General features: G+C 43.1%; 1 protein-coding gene across 8 annotated transcripts in view; it reads left to right on the top strand.

The window, feature by feature from the left end:
* Positions 1-16437, top strand: part of LOC118280471 (acetyl-CoA carboxylase) — a 124540-nt gene that overhangs the window by 85237 nt on the left and 22866 nt on the right. For 4 of the 8 annotated variants that reach the window (XM_050701735.1, XM_050701737.1, XM_050701739.1 and 1 more), the window contains 15 exons: positions 447-549; positions 1183-1283; positions 1809-1979; positions 2442-2661; positions 3364-3502; positions 4471-4684; positions 6008-6194; positions 7495-7622; positions 8321-8435; positions 8985-9162; positions 9784-9899; positions 10786-10878; positions 11656-11750; positions 12033-12098; positions 13604-13783. In XM_050701735.1, coding sequence (XP_050557692.1) covers positions 447-549; positions 1183-1283; positions 1809-1979; positions 2442-2661; positions 3364-3502; positions 4471-4684; positions 6008-6194; positions 7495-7622; positions 8321-8435; positions 8985-9162; positions 9784-9899; positions 10786-10878; positions 11656-11750; positions 12033-12098; positions 13604-13783 — 2106 coding nt within the window. Of the gene's footprint in view, positions 1-446; positions 550-1182; positions 1284-1808; positions 1980-2441; positions 2662-3363; positions 3503-4470; positions 4685-6007; positions 6195-7494; positions 7623-8320; positions 8436-8984; positions 9163-9783; positions 9900-10785; positions 10879-11655; positions 11751-12032; positions 12099-13603; positions 13784-14586; positions 14728-16437 lie in introns of all 8 variants that reach the window. The other 4 variants (XM_050701734.1, XM_050701733.1, XM_050701738.1 and 1 more) reach the window with 2 other exon arrangements.

Raw genomic sequence — 16437 nt, 5'->3', positions numbered from 1 at the left:
CATGTGTATGTGAACTTGTATGTTTGTAAACGCACCCACGTCACAGGAGAAATTCTAGTGTGGCGCTACGTTAAATCATATTCCTTCCTTCCACAGTATTTGATTTTTACATACATACTACGTAAAGTGTTATCAAATTTCATTGAGTTTATGAATTGGTATTTGAAAGTTTGTATTAAAAAGTCTTGTTCTCTATTTTTTTCTAAAACCATCCTTTCTTATTACTATCGCTCATTATCTATAAAAATATATAGTACTAGCAAACCCAGCGAACTCTCTTACGCCACCTATGATTTTTCCCGTTGTCCTGCTTTTCTCTTGAAATTTTCTTTTCTATAAACCTCATCGGTCCGTACGTTCTGGAGTTATTATGCGTCAGGAAGGAAAACCCGACTTATTTCTATCTTCTATAAAAAATATATACATATTATAATGAATTTCCGCAGGCGACGTCGCAAGGCACGACATACGTGTACGACATCCCCGACATGTTCCGCCAGATGATCGAGAGGAGGTGGAGGGAGTGCATCGAGGACGGCAGTGTCGATGGTGAGTACCTTTGTTGTAGAGTACCACCGTCACTCTTGTAGTGGGTGTATCTGTATAATAAAGTCAAAGCCAAATCATTTATTCCAATCAAACCATAAATAGGTAGCGGTAAAACAGGATGAATAGAATTCAAAGGGCGAATAAACAGGAATGGGGTGAATAGATGTTTGGGAAATGTTCTGACATCTATTCACCCCGTTTTAAGGTACTTTTGAAAAGTCAACAAATAAAGAAATAAATAATACATAGTCTGTCAGTCTGTCCGTCAGTGACGCTAGGTGCTCGTTCCAAAGTGTAGCTTCGAATGGAGAAGAACCAAAAAGAAACTCAATTCATTACTCTTTTAAAAAATATATATGTTTACAATTTCTCTGATACATTTTTCCAATCAATAATAACAATAATTTATACAAAACAGATTCATAAAAACACAGCGTTTTTTCGCATCGTGGGTCATTTATTTCTTTATTTGTTGAGATTTCAAAAGTATCTATTTATGGTTTAATTGGAATAAATTATTTAACTTTGGTGGTATCACTTCGATCGAGGCGATACAGCTGAAGAATGGCTCTTCTACATTAAAATTATACTAAAACAGTTGTAATATTAACACACTTATTGTAATCACCACAGGCCCGCCACCAGACAACGTGATGAACTCGGTAGAGCTGGTGATTGAACCGGACGGCGAGAGACGAGTCGTCGAAGTCACCAGGCTGCCTGGACAGAATAATGTGAGTCTTTATTTCTAAACCCCCCTTTTTTGGGACAAACCCGCCACAACCTCCCATACCGCTGCAACTCCTGTGCACCAGGATCTACAGTAGATACAACCATGAAAACACCGGAACACTGAAGTCCAACGTCCCAGGGACATGAATGACTGTCTTGGATTCCGCAACGAAATAAATCAGAAGATATTATCAGAGGAGAAGAAAAAGAAAACGATAGTTTCCTCTTCCCTTGGTGAATTTAATGCAGGAGACAGAATGATTTGCCTTAAGGCACAAAAGAGACTGCACAACTGGGAGAAGCGCACTCGCCGGCCGCATCGGACTTCTATGTTCCGGTGTTTTCATGGTTTTATCTACTGTAGATCCTGGTACATAGAAGTTGCAAGGGTTTGGCAAAATTTTCTTCTTTCTTTTCTCTCAAAAAAGTGACCTCCAAACATTTTTTTATACGGAGCCCCGTCAAAACACGCTTCAATGCTTACTGGGGTCAAAATTAACAAACCGTTTACTTTTTCTCGTCCCCAGGTCGGTATGGTAGCGTGGCGTTTAACCCTGTACACGCCGGAATGCCCCGACGGCAGAGACATCATCCTGATCGCAAACGACCTCACATACTACATGGGGTCGTTTGGACCACAAGAAGACTGGGTCTATTACAAGGCGTCAGCTTACGCGAGGGAATTGAAAATACCTAGGGTAAGTTGTAATTTTATTTGTTTTAGAGTTAAATAAATACGAGTATATTTTTATTATTATATTTAAAATTTGCGCTCTGAATTTGTATATTATTTTTTGTAAGATTTACTAATTTTACACGTCACTTTTTCAAGGACGCTCGACAGTTTTCGGGCAAAACCGGGGTTTATAAACTTGTGCAGTGTGCAATACATTTTTTTCACATGTAACTGATAAAGACGTACTTGCCAAGTATAATGTTGAAAAATAACTAAATTTTATTTATAATTCAATTAACTTACACTGGTCTACATCAGTGGTCCGTGGATTGACTCCCTGACCCCCCCCCCTTTCATATTAATACACTGATCTACATCAGTGGTCCGTGGTTCGACTCCCTTTCATAACATTTATTTATCAAAACAAATTCAATTATTTCGCACAATCACCTAACATTTACCCTAAAAATAAATCTTATAACAGGTATACGTGAGCGTAAACTCCGGTGCCCGTATAGGAGTCGCCGAAGAAGTCAAATCCGAGTTCAACGTAGCCTGGATTGACTCGGAGCGTCCCGAAAGGGGATTCAAATACCTCTACCTCACCCCGGAATCGTACTCCAAGCTGGGCCCACTCGGGTCTGTGAAGACCACTCTCATTGAGGACGAGGGAGAGTCCAGATACAAGATTACTGATATTATTGGTGAGTTTCTGATGTTTTTTTATGGTATGAGGTAAATGGGCTGTCGGATCACCTGATGGTAAGCAATCGTCGCCGTCCATGGATTTATGGAATACCAGAGGTGTTACAAGTGCGTTGTCGGCCTTTTGGGGGTTAGGAATTTAAGGGTTGTTGGGAAATTGGGGAATTGCGAAGGGGGTAATTGTGCCTCTAACTGACCTCGAGGGAGAGTCCAGATCAAATTACTGCACGGATGGTGCGGTGTCTGGGCAACTGGCTGCCGTGCAACGTGTAGCGGGCTTGATTCCCCCACGAAAGAACACTTTGTATTATCCACAAATTGTGTTTTCGGGTTTAGGTGCATGTAAACTTATATGTATGTAAGCACACCCACGACACAAGAGACAATCCTAGTGCGGATAGGGCAACATTATTGTCTTTAACTCAAAATCACGGTTTATTAATGGAGAAAAGCTCTACTAGTTTACCGCCGTGTCTGCGCACGCTGCTCATGATGAAGAGTCCCTATGTAACTCGAAACTAGTAGAGCTTTTCTCTATTAATAATACGTGAGTAAACTGTGATTTTTAGTTAATTTAGTATGTCGTACGATAGTTAATAAAATCTTCTTTTTTTTATTAATCGTTATGTTATATATTTATGTATATTTATTGTGTTATGTATATGGTATACTTAGCATAAATATACTAACCCCTCCCCCAGGCAAGGAGGACGGCCTGGGCGTGGAGTGTCTCCGCGACGCCGGCCTCATAGCCGGGGAGACGGCGCAGGCGTACGAGGACATCGTCACCATATCCATCGTCACCTGCCGGGCTATCGGCATCGGGTCTTATGTAGTACGGTAAGTCTAATTTATACTAATATTATAAAGCTGAAGAGTTTGTTTGATTGTTTGTTTGTTTGTTTGAACGCGCTAATCTCCGGAACTACTGGTCCGAATTGAATAATTCTTTTTTTGTTGGATAGTGCATTTATCGAGGAAGGCTATAGGCTATAAAACATCACGCTATGACCAATAGGATCCGAGCAGAGCGGGTGAAACCGCGCGGAAGTAGCTAGTGGTCAAATACTCAAACGTAACTCAATTTAAAAACGCTCTCAAATATTGTTCTGTCCCTCCAAATTCTTTGTAAATAACAGGGATAGCATGAGATTTAAGTACAACTTAAATTTGAGTAGCATTTCAGTATTCGGGTGTAAGTCAACTAACTGCCGTACTCAGAGACATTTAATGATCAAGTTTATGATTACTTAAATTATTCCTTAGTAGCGATTTTGTATCGAAAACAATTGCTAAGGACTGGGTTAAGTAACCATTAAATAACTATGAGTACGGCAGTAAGTATTATTTTTATGGTATAAGCCGGTAAACGAGTAGGATCACCTGATGGTAAGTAATCCGCCGCCCATGGATACTTGGAATAGGCGTTACAAGTGCGTTGCCGGTATTTGGGGGGATCGGGGACAGGGAGGAACTACCTAAAACAGACCGGGCTGCGGCATTTTATATCCTTTAAAACTCTCCAACCTATTCGCCAAGCGTGAAGATTTATTCGAAGCCTCTTTTTTTGTAGAGGAAACCCGTAGCAGTGTTATGGGTTATACACATAATTCACATTAAAAGTGTTATGTTGAGGTTTCTCGTTCTCGGGTTTGACCCGGTGAAAATGGGGACCGCGTCTCGCGACCCGCAGGAAAAACGATGTTCTTTGCCCCCTTATATATATTATATTACATACTTATATTACATACTACTGCATTGTTCCATAACTTTTTTTAACTTAGTAAAACTTATAATTTTCCCTCCAGCCTGGGCCACCGAGTGATCCAAGTGGAATCTTCCTACATAATCCTGACGGGCTACGTGGCGCTGAACAAGGTGCTGGGCCGGCCGGTGTACGCCAGCAACAACCAGTTGGGGGGGCAACAGGTCATGCACCATAACGGGGTCTCCCACGCTGTAGCCCCCACCGACCTGGAGGCTGTTAGGACTGCGCTCAGATGGCTGTCGTTCGTGCCTAAGGTGAGTTGAGGTTACTTGTTTTGGGGGTCAAAATTATCTCCCACGCCGTCGCCCCCACCGACCTGGAGGCTGTTAGGACTGCGCTCAGATGGCTGTCGTTCGTGCCTAAGGTATTGTATGATCCACAAATTGTTGTTTCGGGTCTGGGTGTCATGTGCATGTGAACTTGTATGTTTGTAAACGCACCCACGACACAGGAGAAAATCCTAGTGTGGGGCAAAGTTTTTATTAAAAAAAAAAGGTGAGTTGAAGTTATTTGTTTTTGCACCACAACGGGGTCTCCCACGCCGTCGCCCCCACCGACCTGGAGGCTGTTAGGACTGCGCTCAGATGGCTGTCGTTCGTGCCTAAGGTGAGTTGAGGTTACTTGTTTTGGGGGTCAAAATTATCTCCCACGCCGTCGCCCCCACCGACCTGGAGGCTGTTCGGACTGCGCTCAGATGGCTGTCGTTCGTGCCTAAGGTGAGTTGAGGTTACTTGTTTTGGGGGTCAAAATTATCTCCCACGCCGTCGCCCCCACCGACCTGGAGGCTGTTAGGACTGCGCTCAGATGGCTGTCGTTCGTGCCTAAGGTGAGTTGAGGTCGTTTGTTTTGGGGGTCAAAATTATCTCCCACGCTGTCGCCCCCACCGACCTGGAGGCTGTTCGGACTGCGCTCAGATGGCTGTCGTTCGTGCCTAAGGTGAGTTGAGGTTACTTGTTTTGGGGGTCAAAATTATCTCCCACGCCGTCGCCCCCACCGACCTGGAGGCTGTTCGGACTGCGCTCAGATGGCTGTCGTTCGTGCCTAAGGTGAGCTTTTTCGGGGGGGGGGGGGGATCATCCAATGGCTTCTTTCGCCTTGGGCGAGACGAGAGGTATATTCAGACTCTTACTGACTAAAAACCACCCCGTTCCTATACTCTTACTTTTCGAGCCGGAGTCCCGGTAAACACGCTTGGTAGTCCGCAGCTCCGGATCAGCTTGGGGTCGTTTATTTTGAGGGTGTAAAATGGGACTTTTGGGGTTTTAAGTAAGTTTTGGGGGTCAAAGCTTCAGGGTTCTGATACAAAGATGGGGTCAGTAATTTGTTTTATGGTCTCATATAAAAGAGATTAAGTGGGGGTTACCTATTCTTTTTGGGGGTTACATGTTCATTTTTTTTTAGATTGCATTAAATAAATGCATTATTAAATTTTAATACAGCAATTTTTCTTCAATTGGGTCCTTATATCTTTACAAACTTCACTGAAGACCTTAAAAAACTCAATCACACTTAAATACCTGAAAATTATTTATTTATTTTTATTTTTTTATTTATTTATATTATTTCTTCCCCCCCAGGACAAGATGAGCCTAGTCCCCATAATGCGTCCGTCGGACCCCATCGACCGGCCCGTGGAGTGGGTGCCGCCCCGCGCGGCGCACGACCCCCGCCTCATGCTGGCGGGGGACGCCCACAGGGGGGGATTCTTCGACGCCGGCTCCTGGGACGAGGTCATGCAGCCCTGGGCACAAACTGTGATCACTGGTAAGGGGGGACTGTATACTATTGATACATATATAATAATACATATACAATCAAGGTATTTATCCCATGGAGTGTCATATGCACACACGGTGGTGCGTAAGAGATTTGGACCCGACGTGCCTTATGCACCAACGTTGGAACATAAGCGGTATGGCCGACTTCAAGTCGTTCAAATCTATTACTACTGTGATTGGTTGACGTAAAAAATATTTCTATGGCCGCATAGACAAGTGACAGTTTAGCCAACATAATAACTTAATTTTTTTAAATATTTCAAGCAACAACATTTAAAAATTAAATTTATTCTCTTTCTCGGAAAATATTGTCGGCCATTTTCGAAATCCGGTGAACTTGTGAAGTGTGTTTTGTTTTTTTGTAAACAAATGCTTATTGTAAAGTTATTAGCCAGTGTTGTATAAAATAAATGCATGTAATCATCGCGTAATGTATTAGTGTTACCGCCGATGTAGTGAAATTGTGGTTTTTGTTAATAATTGTGAAGTTTTGTGGCAAAAAGGTTATGGATAACCTACAAAAAAACATAAACAAAGAAAATAATTTCAAGTTTTCGTCATGAAAAGGTAATGTAGGAATTAAAACAATACGCTATAATCATGACCCATATTCTTAGCTTTGTAATGGTGTATAATTTATAACATATAAATAAGGGAAATACGAGAATTATCATGTTTTCTAACCTAAGTCGGAATGAAAAAAACATTCTAATAATTTCGGGATCACTACCGGGTTTCGCGACCGCGGGAGCCGAACACTCCATGGGTTATGCAAATATATCTTACTAATATTATAAATGCGAAAGTTTGAGAGTTTATGTATTTGTTTGTATGTTACTTAATCACGTCAAAACGGCTGAAGATATCGAGATGTTATTTTTATTGTCAAAGGCATATTATAGCGTAAGAGAAGTTTTAGAAAAGAAATTATAACATAATACCGTAGTTCTATTCAAAATTGCTTTGTATATTTGCCTCTATCTATTTCTTCTGTATTTAATAGCTGAACTTAATTTTGCAAGCCTTATGGTAGGATATAGTCAATGTTTTTTTTTTTTTTGTTAAATAATGTATGATCTACATGTACCTATATTCGCAGAAATAAATGAATTTGAATTTGATGAAATTTGGAATAGGGGTAGATTATGGTCTGGAATAACACATAGGCTACTTTTAATTTTATTATTATTACTAGCCATTATGTAGTGATTTATATAAGAACTATACCGTCTTGAATACACCAAGTGACTTCATACCCTATATGAAAATACAATGTCCCCTCCCAGGCCGCGCCCGTCTCGGCGGTATCCCAGTGGGAGTGATAGCGGTAGAGACCAGGACGGTGGAACTCACCCTCCCTGCCGACCCCGCCAACCTGGACTCCGAGGCCAAGACGCTGCAGCAGGCTGGACAGGTAACGTTACAATATTGAAGGTAAACGAACAGACGGATCATCTGAAGGTAAGCAATCGCCGCCACCCGTGGACACTTGAAACACCAGAGGCGTGACAAGTGCCTGCCTATGGACACCTGAAACACTAGAGGCGTTACAAGTGCATTGCCGGCCTTTTGGGGACTACAATTTTAGGATTTTTGGGGAATCGGGGATTGGGAAGGGGTGTAATTGGGCCTCTAGTAAGCTTTGACTTTGTGATGTAAAATATTTGTTTTATTTTAACGTTTAACGCAATCAAACATTAACGCGTTCGGCGCTCTGATTGGCTTGCTTCAATAGATCAACAAATCAGAGCGCCGAAAACAGTAACGTTTCGATCTCGTTAAACGAATAACAAACTCATACTAAGCCTTCTGGTTCTAATCCGGAGCTGCGGACTACCTAGCGGGTTACCGAAACTCCGACTCGAAAAGCAGGAGTAGGAACGAGGTGGTTTTTAGCCAGTAAGAGTCTGACACTCCCTCTCGCCTCGCCCAAGGCGGGAGAAGTCATTGGATAATCCCCCCCCCTTTAAAAAAAGCCTTCTTCGGCTCGCTAGTCGATCTTTCAATCACTGGAAACACGAAGCAGTCACTGAATGAAACATTTTACTTTTAATCAAATAATAATGGTAATTGGACATCACTTAAACATTATTTCCCTTCATTCGGTCGCAGGTTTGGTTCCCGGACTCCGCGTATAAGACGGCGCAGGCCATCAACGACTTCTCCCGCGAGGGCCTGCCCATCATGATCTTCGCCAACTGGAGAGGATTCAGCGGCGGGCAGAAAGGTACAACTCATTTGTATATTATGTATTGTATAAATTTAATTTTATGTATTCTTAAAGGTGCTCCCACACAGCGGTTATACAACAATGTGTAACAATATAACATTTGCAATAGCGTGTAACATACTCTACAATTACTGTTATAATTTGTTTAAACACAAATCAGTCTCTAACGTTATATAACTGCTGTGTGGGAGCACCTTTAGAGATCTTAAGATTCTGACTGCCTCATTGGTCGGGTGGTCGCTTGTGCGACTGCTGGACAAGGGGTCTCGGGTTCGATTCCCGGGTCGGATGAAGTATTACTGCACTTTTTTTCGGGATTTCGAAAATTTTTCAGTAGTAGCACGCAGTATGAAATTTTCTAAAAACCGAAAGAAGCCTAGTAATTCTTTGCCCGAGCCGGGAATCGGACCCGAGAGCCCTTGTCTTGCACTTGTGACTACTCGACTAAAGAGGCAGTGTAAAATATATTTGAGTAAAATCCTATTCAAAATCGAGTAAAGTCATGCATAAAGCCATCGTTAACACCCCTTCCCCCCTCCCCCCCAGACATGTACGAGCAGATCCTGAAGTTCGGCGCGGAGATAGTGCGCGCGCTGCGCGGCGCCGCGGCCCCCGTGCTGGTGTACATCCCCCCCGGGGCCGAGCTAAGGGGGGGCGCCTGGGCCGTCGTCGACCCCTCCGTCAACAACCTGCGCATGGAGATGTACGCGGACCCCGAGGCTAGGTGAGTCACTATTATGTTACCATCGCTAGTCTTCCTGTGGGTGTGGTATACACATAAACATGTGGTACCTCCATCATTCAGTATAAAAATATTCTTATAAAATGTGTTTTATTATATAAGCCGGTAAACTAAAAATAGTTGGTGAGTCAAATATATAAATAAAATAAAATAAACGTGCAAACGGATCACCTGATGGTAAGCAATCGCCGCCGCCCATGGACATTCGAAACACCAGAGGCGTTACAAGTGCGTTGTCGGCCTTAATTTAAAGATTGTTAGGGAATCGGGGATTGAGAAGATTGGAAAGGGGGTAATTGTGCCTCCTGTAACCCCACTAACACAACGAAACAACACAAGTGTTGTTTCACTTCTGTTTTCTGCTCGGCCGTAGTATTACTCCATTAGTGCCGAAGCATGGCTCTCACACACTTTGATTTCCATTTCCAGATGATACTAATGTACCACAAGCGAAACAGATCTAACCGTCGTACTCAGAGTCATTTAATGGTTACTTAAACCAGTCCTTAGTAATTGTTTTCGAAACTAGTTTAAGTAATCATCAAATGTCTCTGAGTACGGCAGTTAGACGAATTAGCTTAATTCCTCTTTGTACTCCTTCAGGGGCGGAGTCCTAGAAGCGGAGGCGATAGTGGAGGTGAAGTTCAAGCAGCGAGACATACTGAAGACCATGCACCGACTCGACCCTGAGCTGCAGCGAGCCGGCGCCAGGATCTCAGGTACTTCATATAGCTTTTTATAGAAAAAATCAAAAAACAGTGTGGCGACACATGACAATATAAGGTAAGCGTCCCCAGGCCCGCATCGTACGCATCGCACGCAACGGATTTTAATTCCAAACACATACAGCTCAAGGCTTTACAAACTTGTATATAATCTCCTATAATCCTGTATCGCTCATTGTACACGTATTTGTGTACAGGTGCTTTTCCACCAAAGATGTGGTATGTAGCTATGCTATGAAGACGTTCTTTTTATAGAAAAAATCAAAAAATGGTGTGGCGATACATGAAACGTTAAGGTAAGCGTCCATTGATCCGCATCGTACGCATCGCACGCAACGGATTTTAGTTTGTCTTGTACAGAAACTCATACAACTGCGTCCACTGATCCGCATCGTACGGACCGCATCATCGACTACATGCGATACGTACTGATGACGTCATGCGGAATGCCGATACCAAAATTCCGAGTAGAAGTGGTATCATGTCGATACAGTGGACGCAGACTGAAAAATTCATCCGTTTGATGCGATCCGTCCGATGCGTGCGACGTATGCCTATGGACGCTTATCTTTAGGGAACAGAGAGTAAAGTTCCCTAAGAAAAGGAGGATCCTCCGACCAGGCGAGGTGATCATGTCTGGCGGGTTTTCTGCCCAACTGTTGTTCGTTGGGATTTTCTATCCGTGTTTATTCGCATGTAAACTTCACATGTGCGATGCAAGATTGTGTAACGTCATCCGTTGATTGTGTAACGTCATTCGTCGATAGTCTATGTGCGACTTCTGTCATCTGTCACTTGTCAGGTGTCGCCACACATAAAATCGACTACTGAATCACTAGTAGATAAATTTAATATGTTAATCATGTTCCTCTTGTTACAGAGCTGAAAGAACAAATCAAAGAGATATCCAAGGGCCTGGACCGCAGAGGATCCGTGGACGAGAGCCTCATCAGGACCGACGCTGGACGCGCTGGTAAACACCATCTACATACATATATGTCATATAACGTACTAGCTACTTCCGCGCAGTTTCACCCCTTCTGCTCGGCTCCTATTGGTCATAGCGTGATGTTTTATAGCCTTTCTCGATAAATGCACTGACCAACACAAAAAGAATTATTCAAATCGGACCAGTAGTTCTGGAGATTAGCGCGTTCAAACAAACAAACAATCAAACAAATTCTTCAGCTTTATAATATTAGTATAGATATACCGTATGGAGAAACCTCTTATGATTTAATTTAAACCACACATTTGTTATCTTGGCTGACAATGTACAAAAAATGAGTGAAAGAGACCCAGTACGTAAGCCAAAAAGTGCATTATTCTCTTTGATCTAATTTGAACACTCATTACAAATACATCATTATAACAACCGCGTCGCATGTCCATAATTTTCCTAGACAACCTACAACATTACAGCTCTTCTGTGGTCAAGGAACATGGAGCTGTTCATACAGAATTTAATACTTGATTTATTTCATTTTTTATTTTTAATTTTCGGTTTTTGTTACAATATTTAGTTATATTACGTTTCTCTGGACGAGTACTACTTGTAGTTTTATTTAAGTCATATGAGTGATCTCCATACTATATAAGGTGTTCTAAAAATATCTGCCACGGCTTTAATGGGAGGTAGTGTTGTGTTTAAAGATTACAATAGTGAAAAAAATTTCGTATCCCGGACCAGTTAATTCAATTTTATCGATTAATCTTATGGAACTAAAATAATATACATTTTTTTTTACAGCGGAATCTCGCGTCCGTGAGTTAGAAACGGAACTACTAGCCGCCGAGAAAACTGCGAAGGCACGTGAAAAGGAACTCAGTCCTATTTACCACCAGGTATGTCAAATAACTATTTATTTATTGAAATAATATTAAACAAGGGCCAAATTAAATATACACCTAACCGGGACGGTTGGCCTATCATTCGTATTATAGGGTGACTGGTAATTAGTGAAGGATATTTCACAGTTCAAGTAGTCTGGATTAATTTAGTATATCTCACGATGTTTATTATAAAACAGTAACTTTTACCTACGGTATTGTTACCCTACAGTCGGGTAACAAATATAATGAAACGGTTTGCTAATTCTAGTCTAATACAATTTCTTTTGTTCACAGATCGCGGTACAATTCGCGGAACTACACGACACGGCTGAGAGGATGTTGGAGAAAGGATGCATATTTGTAAGTATATGTTGTACATTATACACTACACAAATTGATGAATGGAATAATTCTTGGTTAAAAAATCCCTATGATTTTTTGAGGTTCTGGTACTAACCAGAAAACCTCATAAAAATACAAAATAGTTGAATTACAAAATCTGTCGCCAAATCGAGCAAAAAAAAGCGGCCGTACCATCCTTTTCTCGAAGCCATTCACGACAATTTCGATCTAATATTATTCTTTAGAACTTATTTACAGAATTTTACAATATGTCAAAAAAATATATGAAAGAAAATTAAATAAATGTCAATAGCGTGTGTAAATAATGAAACACCATAATAACAAAATATCAAAAAAAATAAAAAATATACGAGACGATATTCTCTTTTTTTGTTTTTTTTTTTTATAAAAACGTTGCCCCACACTAGGATTTCCTCCTGTGTCATGGGTGCGTTTACAAACATACAAGTTCACATACAAATGACACCCAGACCCGAAACAACAATTTGTGGATCACACAAACAGTTGCTCCGTGCGTAGATCTAACCCGCTACACGTTGCGCGGTAGCCACTGCATTAACCGTGCAGTTCTGAATTATATAACAATATTATTCTTTCCAACTTATTACAAATTGAATTTCGACTAATTTCGAGCTATGGTAAAGACTCAGTTATGACTTTTATAATCGACAACTGTTACGCGATATTAATCATGATTGTGACCTCGTGAAGTACATAGATAAAACGAAAATGGTATGTCAGACTCGTGTAATTTGGCGTTTCATTGTCTCTGTCTACCTCACTGGGAGACAGGCGAGACGATAATAATATGTATTATCACAACATCAATTCATAAGTGGCCACTGCTGATCAAAGGCCTGTTCTCACACGGAGAAAGTTTGAGCATTATTCACCATGCTTGCCCAGTGAAGGTTGGCGATTTCAAACTTATAATTAGAAACTATAAACCCAGGTTTCCTCATGATGTTTTCCTTCACCGTTTGTCAGTGGTGTCTTAATATTCTTAGTAAGTACGTATAACTCGAAAAATATCACACACTTACTTACCGTTGGTAGTTTTCGTGATCTCATGCGTGAGAAGTGAGTGTCTTAAACCACCACGATATGACATAAGAACTTGAGATGGGATATTTACCATGTTTATGTCTATGAGTTTCCGATATTTCGGCACTGTTGCAAGCGCCATGATCACGGATGAATTGTCATCAATTCATTCGTCAATCGTTCAGTCATATAGGTCAAAATAAACATGGTAAATATCCCATTTTAAGTTCTAATGTTAGTGTTAGTGACCATGTCAGTTTAAACCATCACGACATGTATGTATGTAATATATGATTAACGGTGCATTCCAATAACCTACCTATCGGTAGATTTGCCTACCAGAGGTAGAATTTTGACATTAGCTCCATACAAAATGTGTCAAAATTCTACCTCTGGTAGGCAAATCTACCGATCGGTAGGTTATTGGAATACGCCGTAAACCGATATACTATTTGTAGGACATAATCCCGTGGCGCGAGTCGCGGCGCCTGTTCTACTGGCGCCTGAAGCGGCTGCTGCGGCAGAACGAGCAGGAGCGGCGCGTGCAGGCCGCGGTGCGCCCGGCCGACGCCATGCAGCAGGGGCCCGCCGCCGCCACGCTGCGCAGGTGGTTCACCGAGGACCGGGGGGAGACGCAGGTAACTTATTCTCTTTATATTGCTATATTCTGTAGCGTTACTATGAGTTTACCGGTCTCATCTAGTTATTTAAGAGATTTGACGTATAAAAAACTTATTTATTTATTTATACTTTATTGCACACATACATAGAAAACATTTACATTGTAATTAATAGTAATTAAAGTACAATGGGCAGTCTTATCACACACGGCGATTTCTTCCAGACAACCTTTGGATGGAATATATCATATGATCTGGGAAAGGACTTACATTGTAACCTATTTGCAAAAATAAATATGATCATTTACTTCACGTTGAACGAAAGCGCGTTCGGCACTCTGATTGGCCACCGCAAATGAACCAACCAATCAGGACGCCAAACGTGCTCTCGTTTCGATTTTGTTAAATGTTAAACAAATTCGCCTATTGGGAGATAACTATGTGAAGCTATAGAAGTCTTTGGCTGATATGATGATGACGAAATCAGGAGATACATCACCTAATAGTCTGCTTGGGTGTAAGATCGTAAAGTTAATTATTATGTTATCGGCTTACTCACGTAACTCGACTAGTTTCAAGCCATGCTAGAGGCTCATATTCATGAGCAGCATTCCCCTACCATGGCTTAAAATTAGTCGGGTACCTTGTCAAACAGTTACGCGTGCGCAGACGTGGCGACGTCGCGTCATTAGATGTCAGTAGGTTGCGCGACATCGCCACGCCTATTGATGTTTTTCTCCTAGCCCTATGTCTTATGATAGTTACTATAAAAGTATAAAATTCTAAGTCATAATACCTATATTCTGTCCCCCCCCCCCCAGTCTCACCAGTGGGAGCACGACAACGAGGCGGTGTGCAAGTGGCTGGAGGCGCAGGCCGCGGACGACAACTCCGTACTGGAGCGGAACCTGCGCGCCATACACCAGGACGCGCTCATGCAGGCCGTCAACAACCTCGTACTGGTGAGTCACTGACTTATACACATACAACCTGCGCGCCATACACCAGGACGCGCTCATGCAGGCCGTCAACAACCTCGTACTGGTGAGTCACTGACTTATACACATACAACCTGCGCGCCATACACCAGGACGCGCTCATGCAGGCCGTCAACAACCTCGTACTGGTGAGTCACTGACTTATACACATACAACCTGCGCGCCATACACCAGGACGCGCTCATGCAGGCCGTCAACAACCTCGTACTGGTGAGTCACTGACTTATACACATACAACCTGCGCGCCATACACCAGGACGCGCTCATGCAGGCCGTCAACAACCTCGTACTGGTGAGTCACTGACTTATACACATACAACCTGCGCGCCATACACCAGGACGCGCTCATGCAGGCCGTCAACAACCTCGTACTGGTGAGTCACTGACTTATACACATACAACCTGCGCGCCATACACCAGGACGCGCTCATGCAGGCCGTCAACAACCTCGTACTGGTGAGTCACTGACTTATACACATACAACCTGCGCGCCATACACCAGGACGCGCTCATGCAGGCCGTCAACAACCTCGTACTGGTGAGTCACTGACTTATACACATACAACCTGCGCGCCATACACCAGGACGCGCTCATGCAGGCCGTCAACAACCTCGTACTGGTGAGTCACTGACTTATACACATACAACCTGCGCGCCATACACCAGGACGCGCTCATGCAGGCCGTCAACAACCTCGTACTGGTGAGTCACTGACTTATACACATACAACCTGCGCGCCATACACCAGGACGCGCTCATGCAGGCCGTCAACAACCTCGTACTGGTGAGTCACTGACTTATACACATACAACCTGCGCGCCATACACCAGGACGCGCTCATGCAGGCCGTCAACAACCTCGTACTGGTGAGTCACTGACTTATACACATACAACCTGCGCGCCATACACCAGGACGCGCTCATGCAGGCCGTCAACAACCTCGTACTGGTGAGTCACTGACTTATACACATACAACCTGCGCGCCATACACCAGGACGCGCTCATGCAGGCCGTCAACAACCTCGTACTGGTGAGTCACTGACTTATACACATACAACCTGCGCGCCATACACCAGGACGCGCTCATGCAGGCCGTCAACAACCTCGTACTGGTGAGTCACTGACTTATACACATACAACCTGCGCGCCATACACCAGGACGCGCTCATGCAGGCCGTCAACAACCTCGTACTGGTGAGTCACTGACTTATACACATACAACCTGCGCGCCATACACCAGGACGCGCTCATGCAGGCCGTCAACAACCTCGTACTGGTGAGTCACTGACTTATACACATACAACCTGCGCGCCATACACCAGGACGCGCTCATGCAGGCCGTCAACAACCTCGTACTGGTGAGTCACTGACTTATACACATACAACCTGCGCGCCATACACCAGGACGCGCTCATGCAGGCCGTCAACAACCTCGTACTGGTGAGTCACTGACTTATACACATACAACCTGCGCGCCATACACCAGGACGCGCTCATGCAGGCCGTCAACAACCTCGTACTGGTGAGTCACTGACTTATACACATACAACCTGCGCGCCATACACCAGGACGCGCTCATGCAGGCCGTCAACAACCTCGTACTGGTGAGTCACTGACTTATACACATACAACCTGCGCGCCATACACCAGGACGCGCTCATGCAGGCCGTCAAC

This window comes from Spodoptera frugiperda, chromosome 21, assembly GCF_023101765.2.
Source record: "Spodoptera frugiperda isolate SF20-4 chromosome 21, AGI-APGP_CSIRO_Sfru_2.0, whole genome shotgun sequence".
Taxonomy (NCBI): domain Eukaryota; kingdom Metazoa; phylum Arthropoda; class Insecta; order Lepidoptera; family Noctuidae; genus Spodoptera; species Spodoptera frugiperda.
This window is presented reverse-complemented; position numbering and strand designations above follow the sequence as displayed.